The sequence below is a fragment of the Salmo trutta genome, chromosome 31 (assembly GCF_901001165.1).
Source record: "Salmo trutta chromosome 31, fSalTru1.1, whole genome shotgun sequence".
NCBI lineage: Eukaryota > Metazoa > Chordata > Actinopteri > Salmoniformes > Salmonidae > Salmo > Salmo trutta.
Genome location: NC_042987.1, coordinates 32,581,069 through 32,591,585, shown reverse-complemented (window position 1 = coordinate 32,591,585; position 10,517 = coordinate 32,581,069). Strand labels below are relative to the sequence as shown.

At 41.0% G+C, this 10,517-nt stretch overlaps 1 protein-coding gene and 1 long non-coding RNA gene across 2 annotated transcripts; one reads left to right on the top strand and one right to left on the bottom strand.

Moving 5' to 3' along the window:
* Positions 1-384: 384 nt before the first annotated feature.
* Positions 385-7,901, bottom strand: LOC115170003 (zinc finger protein 644-like). Its single transcript, XM_029726194.1, has 6 exons — positions 7,772-7,901; positions 3,879-6,426; positions 2,343-2,912; positions 2,056-2,181; positions 1,734-1,839; positions 385-1,473 (listed from the first exon to the last, which is right to left on the bottom strand). The coding sequence occupies exons 2-6, from the start codon at positions 6,409-6,411 to the stop codon at positions 1,278-1,280; spliced, it is 3,531 nt and encodes a 1,176-aa protein (XP_029582054.1). The 5' UTR covers positions 6,412-6,426; positions 7,772-7,901; the 3' UTR covers positions 385-1,277.
* Positions 7,902-9,374: 1,473 nt separating this feature from the next.
* Positions 9,375-10,337, top strand: LOC115170002 (uncharacterized). The gene is made up of 3 exons (XR_003870957.1): positions 9,375-9,497; positions 9,990-10,084; positions 10,200-10,337. It is a non-coding gene; the product is annotated as an uncharacterized LOC115170002 (long non-coding RNA).
* Positions 10,338-10,517: the final 180 nt, after the last annotated feature.

Here is a 10,517-nt window from a genome sequence, read left to right as displayed (position 1 = left end):
ACCATTGTGATATTAATCTGGTACAACACAGTTCATCTACAGTATATGCAAACCAGCCATTTGAGATACCAATTATCGCTTAAGGTTAAAATTGTGCAGTTTTGTAAAGGAAATATTTTCTGTTTCTTTAGAATAACAGTGCCCTTTATCCTGTGAATACAAATTCCTTTTGAGTTGGAACTTCATGAAGGAGTCTCAGCTGCTTGATCTGGACCACTGAGGGGTTCATTAAGGCGTTAGTCTTCCACATGTACACTCCTGCGGTATCCCACTGAATGAGTTAAGTTTCAGGTATGATTTCAATTAGTTAGTGGATGAAAGCAAATGGGTCCATCCTTGACAAACTAATGGTGGGACACTGCTAAAGAAAACACCACAGGTCAATCCAGTTTACTAAACTGTTTTTTATTTTTTAGAACATCACAAAAATGGTTTCAGCATCATATCTGTATGATATACATTTAAACATAAATTATTTAAAAAGACAAACAGCAATTTTTTTTAAACAGTTAAAAAACATTAAATATAGGCAACAGTTATTCATGAAAGGCAGCAACAATAAGCGCTGTGACTGCATCATTGAGAACAAAAACTGACTGATAAACCCTATTCATTTAGGAGTTAATATGCAGATAATCGCAGTATGAAACCACCCCACACCACCAAACTGGCATCCATGTTTTAAACCTTTTGTTCTGTGATTAACTTGCAAGCCACACTTACCCATATTGATAGGAAATCTACCTAAAGATTAGTTGATGACTATCAATTTATTTTCTTACCCAGAACCCCCTCCCTGCAAACACAAATCGTAGCAATATGATCATGATTTCAATACATGTTAAAAATACAGAATTGTATTTGTCCCATTTTTGTTTTCATGTGTAGCATAAATGTAAATATCAACATACAGAGAAAAGGTGCTCCAAACTTGACCAAATGGACAGAGAATTTTTAGGAATCTGAGGTAAGAGTTGTCTCTATTGGAAATGGGTTCCACACTAATCACTGCATAAACACAAGAAAACAGTCAGCCCACATGGAATCATATTCGTAACATGGGACATTTAAAATGTAACAATATCCAAAATGTTTAATGTGTTTTAAGAGATTAGGTAGTCATACTCCTCTGAAATTGTGTGTTGTAATAGTGGCAAGCATTTTTCAATTATGACTGTATAAAACTGTGAAGGAACATCTAATGTACAAACACATACACGCACAGGACCAAAATAGTGTTTTTTTTTAAACATTTTTTTTAACTAGGTCCCCTTGGCTTAGGAGGCAGTGTGAGTTGCCAGTGATGGGGTCTGTCTTTCAGTGGTGGTGAAGGAGGGGTCCTTGGGCAATGAGGTGACCTCCCTCATGCCTGCCCCTGTGTGGGGGACACTGGTATTCATAATGTGCCTTTGTAGATGCTTTATCCAGTCCTCCTGGACTGACAAGGGGCCCTGGAAGACTAGGTCACAGAATCTGCAGAGGATCCAAGCACAGTAAGACTCCCAATCAGAAGTGGCCCTCAAAGACAGTATAAGCTACAACCTGGGTCTTAAATGTCTTTGAATGCAAATATTTTTGGTCAACTTAACATTCATTTGAAAGCGTCACTACAAATACATTGATTAGATCTTTGCCCCAACTTAAATCTTCGTGTTTATTATCATAAAAATGTCAATGAATAATACAATAATTTACACCAACGGCATAGACAGTGTGGTATGTGGTCAGAGTACCTGCAGGTTAGTCTATACATCTCCTCTGGTGCGTGTGGCGTAGTGGGGGATGTCTTCTTCTTGGAACCAGGCCTCGATCTCTGCCTCCTTTGTTTACAGTCATACGCTGAAACATTAAGAACAGGGCAAGCCAGAACAATAGGCTCAGGTAAGTTTGGTATTGACTGGTGACCATGTGTGTACCGAAGCAGTGGGTCTGTGTGAGGCAGTGACATTGAGGAAATCATTGTGTTCACTTTACAGTAGTGAGGCTGTAAGCAGTGTGAAGTATTGATATTACTTTGTGAACATATGCCATTGATGATGACGGGAAGGCACTTACTTGTTCCCTCCAGCAAGGCAGTCCTCTTTCGTTTTGCGTATGCCCGCAAGTGATTGGACAGACTAACACCGCTGTGGAAGGTTGCATTGCAATGGACACACACCTTCCTGTTGAATTCACCTTTCTCTGTGAAACAATATTTACAAAAATCAGTCACTTTTGACCACATCAGCAATTGTTTTGCATGCATACAGGCACACTATTTGGGATTCATAACCTTCATGCTAACATTTTGTCTTTAGTTAACATCCCATCATACCATACTTTAAATTGACCCTTGGTCTTACCTGATGTAGAGTTTGAGAGTGTTGAGTTTACTTGTGCTCCTCTACTGTGCTCTGTACTGGGGGGAACTGCCAGGGCGTTTCTTGCAGTTAGAGAGGAAGTCCTCAACTTTGAGTCCACCTGACACTTCCTCTTCTTCAGAATTCCTATCAAGGCACTCGAGAGTGAACCTTTCACCTCCAACTTAGTCTCTGCCTGTTTCTTATCCAATGTTTCCCCTGGTAGAGAATATGTGGGCACCAGTGATTTGGCATTGTTGTAGAGGTTCTGGATGGGATTCCGTTTAGGAGGTGTCAGATGATTAGATATGGCCTGCTTTGAGGGGATTCTGGAATGGGAGGGGATCCGTTTTTTGCCCAGAATCTGCAGAGCTCTCTGGAACTCTCTCTTGTCACGCATCAGCTCCCGGAGCAACAACATTGGGGATTTGGACTTAGTGGCGATGGTTTTGCCGAGCCGTTTCAGATGGCCCCGAACATGGTTGGACAGCCCAGTCTTATTATCAAAAGAGTCCCCACATAATGGACAGGAGTGCCCTCGCACCGGAGAGTCTTCGGACCCCAACTTGGGCGCTGAAATAATAGCCACAGCAGAAATAATTGGTCAAAGCATTCTTTGTATGCCAAAGAAATTAGTTCCCATCCCCACTCAAAATTAAAAACAAATATTTATTGAGAACTTAGCAGTGTACCCAATCCCGCCGACTACGCCAAAATGTGTAATGGCGAGGCCAGTACTACAGTAATAACTTCAAGGTGTGGTATTTCACACGAGCGTGATACATTAACACATCATGAACACATTGTAATGACATTAACAACCTACAAATTATTACCAAATTATTGATGAATTTGCCTGTTCAATAATGTAAACTTCTCCAATCAAACCAGGTATGTAATCTTTTTCTTACAATACTATATTTAGTTTCCTTTATTTACACCCCAACCGAGCACTACGTTCTACCACCTCTGGTCTTTTGGCCCTCCCACCCCTGCGGGAGAGCAGCTCCCGCTCAGCCCAGTCTAAGCTCTTCTCTGTCCTGGCACACCAATGGTGGAACAGGCTTTTCCCTGAAGCTAGTACAGCATAGTCCCTGCCCATCTTCTGAAAACATCTGAAACCCTACCTCTTCAAAGTTAATAATCCCACAGCACCCCCCCCCCCAAAAGCCTTTTGTAAACTAAACACTTGCACGCTACTTTTTTCCCCCCTTACTAGCTCTGACTTTGCTATAGCTAATTTGAGGAAAAATATACTTGTGGTTGTCCAACATAGCTATCTTAAGATGAATGCACTTACTGTAAGTCGCTCTGGATAAGAGCATCTGCTAAATGACTCATATGTAAATGTAGCTAATAAAAACCATATGCATCTCTATTTAGAGGAGGTTTCTGTGAAGCCAAATGGTTGACCACTGGCTCATCTGTATAACAACATGAAGGTGACCAGCACTGTTGAACATTATATTGAAGGATCAGAATATAGCCATCCATGCAACAAAATATAATATAAGATAGAAAAATAAAGGAAATTAGTACCTTTTTTCAGTCGTTGCATTGCGACCATCTTTCGACGGATGCGGGGCTTCCGATCTTGAGAAGCCACTTGCTCCCTTGATACCACATGGCGTGCATTGTAACTCAGTCCAACCCGATGAAGATGCCCTCTCACGTGATTGGATAATCCCACACCTGACTCAAACACTGCAGGACAGTAAGGGCAGGTCTTCCGCTCCCCACTACCTTCCGAATCAGGATCTAAAAAGGATTCACTTAGAGGTACTGAGTTAGGCGCAAGGGTCTCTCCAAAAATATGTGTTTCAATGCACTCTTCCTTGACAACAAGCTTCTGCGGAGACTGCCCGTCTTGACCTTTCTCAAACATGTCTTCAGAGGGTCCAAGGACTCCCCTCATAGACATTCTTCTGCTAAAGGAATTAACAATGTACGGTTTATCTTGCTTGATTTCACTTTTATCAAGAAGTTTAGTGTTGGCATCTGTGGCATAGTCACTGTACTGGAACACATCCTTATCACGGGCTTCCTCTTCCATATCTTCCACCATATTTAGCATCTTTGGACTTTGCAAATTTTTGGGTAAAATGAAGCAAGAGTCCTGGTCAACAGTATTGCGATAAGGGGTGGACATTTTTCTTTTGGAAGGGGACTTTTTCATAACGGCCTTTTCACAGACAGAATTTAATATATTATTCTCCAACTTAGATGCCAATAAACATTTGTGGCTATTAGAGGAAGAATTAGGATTTTCTGAAATTCCTGACAATGTTCTTCCAAAATCATGATCATTGTTGTCCCCGTTTCTGTCCTCGATAAAAGAAAAACCTGTGGTGACATCTATTTTTTCATTCCTCTGCTTGTCACGTCTTTGTCGAGACAGCAGATTATTTATTGACTTGTCAAGTTTTGACTCTGTGGGTTGAGACTTGAATCCCCTTTGTGCTCTGTGAACAATCTTATCCTTTTTGAAAAGATCGGAAATGTCATTTGAATCACAAGGGGAATCTGTTCTTTTTCTGAAAGCCTGTTTTTTTACAGAGAATTTGGATGTCAGCTCTGAAGTAAAGGAATCTACTACTGGGGGTTTCCTAATGGGGAGGTGCTTCTCAGAAGGTGGTTGTGCATACTCCTTTCTTTCTCTACACTGCAAAGCTTCATATTCTTCGTATGTCTGATTATGACGAATCGCAAGATGATTTTTGAATACGTTTTTGCTTGAGGTGCCATAAGAACAACAGTTACAGGAGAAAGAATGATGCGTTTCATCATCTTCCTTTGACTTTAACACACTGGGTTTCTCCAGCGGCTCTTCCTGGTTTTTACAGAGACCGTGCTCTTTGTTCATGTGTCTCTCAAGTTCAAACACTGTCACAGCCATGTAGTTACACTTCTTACAGTCGTAGTACCGCTTGTCCTTCTCATGAGTCTTAGCATGTTGAATAAAAGTATTTGGACAATTTGTTCCAAAAGCACACTGGGGGCACTGTAGCCTTGCATCTGTGCCCTCATCCTTCAATTCATTCATGCCCTTGATCTCCTCCATGAGTCTCTCCCTTCTCTCCTGGTGTATGGTCATATGCCGAAGGAGGGCATTGCGAAAGCGGAACGACTGTCCACACTCCCTGCATATAAAAGGCTTTGGCATGTTGATAGGACTGGGCGGATCTGTGTGAGTCCTCATGTGCCGGTGCAAATGGTTCTTCTCCTTGAAATTGATGTTGCACTTTGTGCAAGGAAAAAACAGTGGCTCTTCCTCTGAACAAGGGTCTGTCTGCGGTTTCCCATTCAATGGCGTAAGCTTGTGAGCCACGCTTTGCTCATGTGGATTTCTTGCTGGCGCACTGAAAATCAGTTGTTTGATGGCCTCTACAGTTCCATTGGGATACTGGGCTTTCTTCGCTGTCGGTGATTGAGGTTTGGAGCTTTTTCTTAATAATTGGACCTTGTTGAGGGGAACAGGGTCTTCTTGATCCTCCTCATCAAATATGTCTTTTGTTGACTTGAGGCTCAAATCAGAGTAAAGTTCCTCTGAGGGATCTACCATGACCACCATGTCCATTTTGCGTTTCCTCCTCCTTTGGCTGTTTGGGGGAGGATCTGCCTTTGGTGGCTCCTCCACAGGAGAATCATCATGGTTGTCCCATAGAAACTGCATGAATTCTCTCTGAGGGTCCCAGCTTAGGGGACCCTCATAATTATCCATTGAGTTTTCGGAAGATTCCACATCGAAACCCCATATCCCTGTAGTGTCAATGTCCTGCACAGTCTTCAACTGAGTAATACTCTTTTCCTCCTCCTTTTCTGTTGACAAGCTGTTGAATTCATCTGATTCGAAGATCTGGTGTGAAGATGGTCCATTCACAGACAACACATTTGTGTTTGAGAGAACATCAAGGACACTGCTATTTTCTCTCATTGGAGAAATTTGAGGTCTGTCCAACATTTCCATAAACAAGGGCATCTGATTTCTCATTGGATCCTGAAGGAGATCTAAGGGGTCCATCATAGGATCTGCATCTTTTTCCTCTTCATCAATACCGGTCAGATCAGACATTTCAGTAGCTGAACCCTAGGAAAGAAAAGAAAACATCAGAAAGATGTTGCCTTTGCCCATCTATCATCTGAGCTGGCTACTCTTGCCAGATATGGTACCACTCCTTTAAGAACTCTCTACTACCACCTATTAGTTCACACCAACAACCAAAAAAGCAGTCCAACATTACTTCTGAACGCTACTGCAAAATATGATCTCAACTGTATTTATGTAATTTGAGCAGAATTTGTGTAGATAAAGATCACTTTGTCATTTGTAAACACTTACAACAGGGAAGAAATCTGATGTTATTTAGCCTAGTTGTAAAAAACAACAACTTTACACTGACACTTTTAGATGACATTTTAAATATAAAAAAATAAAACAAGGATCTTGATGGGTCCCTTGCTGGTTAATTCTGTTTAATTCCATTTGCTATGAACCAAACAGAACAAAACAGGGGGGATTTGTCCAATAGAAACCTGGTTTTGCTTTGTTTGGTTCTTAAATGGTAAACGGTTTCCGTAATGATTTCCCCCCAGGTGAGCACCCACAATTTAGTATTTAAAATAACTTACATAGGTAAAAACCCATGAGGATTTGAATCCCCACAACATTATATGAAAAAATAAATTTTTATAGAAAAGATGACAATTTTCATCAACATGACCAATGAGGGGGCTATGGGTATTCCAATTTAAAGACAACTGTCAAGCAAGCCATAAATGCATGCATGTCTGATCAGAATATGCTAGTCGATCACCCCTTACTCAAGACCGATGGGTAACGTTGTGACTATTGATGAGCAGGAGACAGACGGTCGTCACTAGCTGGCACAGCCACAAAGTCATAAACCCCGCCTATTTTTAAAATGTATCTTCTTAAAATCTGATTTTGAACCTAAAGTTAACCGCACACTGCTAACCTTATGCCTAACCTTAAATTAAACGTGTGCCTAACCCTAACATCAGATTATGACCGAAAGCTTATTGTTGAATTTTTACGATATAGTCAATTTTGAGTTTGTGGCTGTGCCAGCTAGTGGAAACCGCAGTAGACAGTTCTGCATTCGATGGTAGCTACAAACTTTCTAGCTATGTGTTGCAGCACTGCCCACCTATGCAAAAACAAAACGAAACGCAATCTTTGATTTCAAAAGCACAAACATAGCGAGCTAATTGTGGTCTTCCTCGAGCCACATAAGGCTCCAAAGGTGCTTTACTTCTCGTTAAATCATCCTGTTGTTGGATGCTTTGCAATAGCCTACTACAGTCCATACTGTTCCATACCAAAACCCCCACCAAGACCACACAAAAAAAACGGATATGTTTCAACAATACCGGAAGATGACATTGTCGTAAGATAAGATGTTAAACGTTACCGAAGAACGGTGAAAATGCAAACGATATGCACTTTAATCGTTGCATTGAATTATTGCTCACTTTCGTCTTCCAGCCATTCCACAGTCGCCATTTTCCTTGATGGTCTACGTAAGTTAAACCATTTTTGTGAGAGGGAATACAATAACAAAACAACTGCACAAATGCAAATGCACATTTGAATTGCTCAACGTTTTTCCAGTTTAGGACTACTAACATATTATATAATTCACAGTGTAATTAATTATTTCAATATACATTCGTGATCTTTCATTGACTTTGTGTCATCGTGATAAGTTTCCCCTACAAGAAAAAGTGGTTTGTCCCAGATAAACGGCATGAAAAATCCCGAGTTGATGATCATCTACCTAGTTATCGGCGGAAGATTGGGTGAATGATACTGATAGTCGGCTTTAAATTGAATAACATATAATAAATTGACATGTTAGATGGTAATTTCCATTCGATGTAAATATGTCTTTTTTTTCTATTTTCCTCTGTCTGGATCACCTTGGTGTTTGGGAACACCTTGGGGGTCATACAGTTAGTTACTCCTCAATATAATAGCACAAGATTACTAGCAATCCCGACGAATCTTTCCTCTCGTTTTATTTTTAGATATAGCAACTTCATAATGCGTACAAGCAGACTGTCATATTTTCCATTTAAGTAATTAAAACTACAGCCTGCGATTTGTACATCCATTTATGGACATGATATAAAGGCCTATAACAATGCCTTATGAGCTTAGTTTAATAACACAACCAGAACCCAAAGTAAAAGCTTGTTTTACTCCATTGTCTGTAAACAAATGCTGTATACCTCAAAACATGAGAATGTTGATCCTGATGGATGGCCCTCGCAGCCTATGAATTTGAAAGTGGTTACAATTCTTCACCCCATTCCTCCGCTGTTTAACAAGACAAGTGGCGGGGCGTAGATGTAAGTGTTTTTCGAGTCCCAGACTGTGGCTTTAATGTTACAGTCAGTTGTGTCTAAGTCAGTGGCGGTTCTAGACCATTTCAACTGGGGGGGCCAAGCTGGGGCCAGTTGTACTGTTAGAGGGGCCAGTTACATTAGACGTTATTGTTGTCATATCGTTTTCTTCACTGCATTGCAGGCATTAGCAGGCAACAGACCATGTTCATAATCATTAGTGTTGCCACTGTCTAATAACGGATGTAAAAAAAAGAACGATAGCAAAAATGTGTTATGTAAAAATGTGTTCATACTCCACATTTACGGGGGCCACAAGAGGGTCCAAAATTGTTGTTCCCCCCCAGAACCGCTAGTGGTCTAAGTGTGCTCTTACCTGTTCAACATAGTTTTTTCCACAGATGTTTCAATCATAATCATAAGGGATATTGAAATACCATATAAATGTTCATGTGCCGAATGTTGTTTCGAAACCTGTCAGTCGTTTTGGCGTCAAGAGGCAGCCGCAGCGCGCGCACAACAATCACCAGCTGGCTAGCTCTTAGCCTAGCTTAGCTAGCTAGTTGTCAGATACATAAACGAACTGTCTAGCTAGCTAGCTAGCTAGCTATCGTACATTATTGAGCGGCTTGATTCTAAATCAATCCTTACGATATATGAATAATAATTACTAGTTAGGCATCGTTTGAGTTGCCCATCAATCATCTGAGCTGGCCTAACTCCCGGACGGAGCGAAGATAGAGCATTGGGAGTCTAGGCTCAAGACTAGTTAGCTAGACCACACCGAAACAGGTAGGCTAAATGTACTTCACTTAGCTAGCAACCGGAATTATCTATTTCCACGCTACTAGTCAGTTTGAAATGGAATACGAATTAACATACTCTCATCCGTATGGTCATAATAAACTGTTATTTTGTCAAATAAGTCGCTTACATGAAAGCGAGCGAACTAGCCTGCCTAGCTAGTTAGCTACCGTTAGCTTGCTAGCTAGCGAACTGTTAGGTCCATTACAAGACTGCCATCTTGCGTTGATCTGATGTAGTGTCTTCAACACCTTTTGAAAACAACCTGAGGCCTTAGCACAAAAACTATTTATGGTTTAAAGTATGACGACAATTATGATATTTTATGAGGTCTAGACAGACTACTGATTCAATCCCTCCCAGTTGCTGCAAACCTAGGCAGAACCTATAAAGACTTCTGCTGTGGCAACATTTCCCTGAAATGGCTGTCAGGTGTTTGCTGCATATACCATGGTTACGTCTAACTTTGTAATTCTACAGATGACTGTTACATGAACTGGCAAGATGTTGGACTCAGAAGAGTGTACTTTGTCCCTGGATAACTTGTTCTTTGAGAGGCCAGTTGTCCACAAAGTGTGAGTTGTCAGAAACAACCTACATGCCCTCCTAAATGTATATTTAGCTAGGAACTGTGCTATTGTTATGGAGGACGCTTGCTCAACCCTTTTCCTGCCTTGGTCCTGTCTCCAGAAAGCCACTTTGTCAAGAGCAGAGTTCTTGGCAGTTGGAACCCCCTCCATCCCTCTCCCAGATTCCAGCCACTCAGGACATCCAGAAAGAGGCAGAGGATCTTTCATCATTTAGTAAGTTACATTTGAGATGATTCAATTCAGTCAATACTGTAAGGGCCTGGGCCAGATTCCCAGAGCCAGATTAAGCATAGTCCTAGACTAAAATGCATTTACCATCATTTTTTTCTTTAAGACTAGGCTTAATCTGGGTCTTACACCAGCCCTAGGAGTCAGGATTTTGTTTCAAGTCATGTCAGTCCCTGTCAGTCATTACATC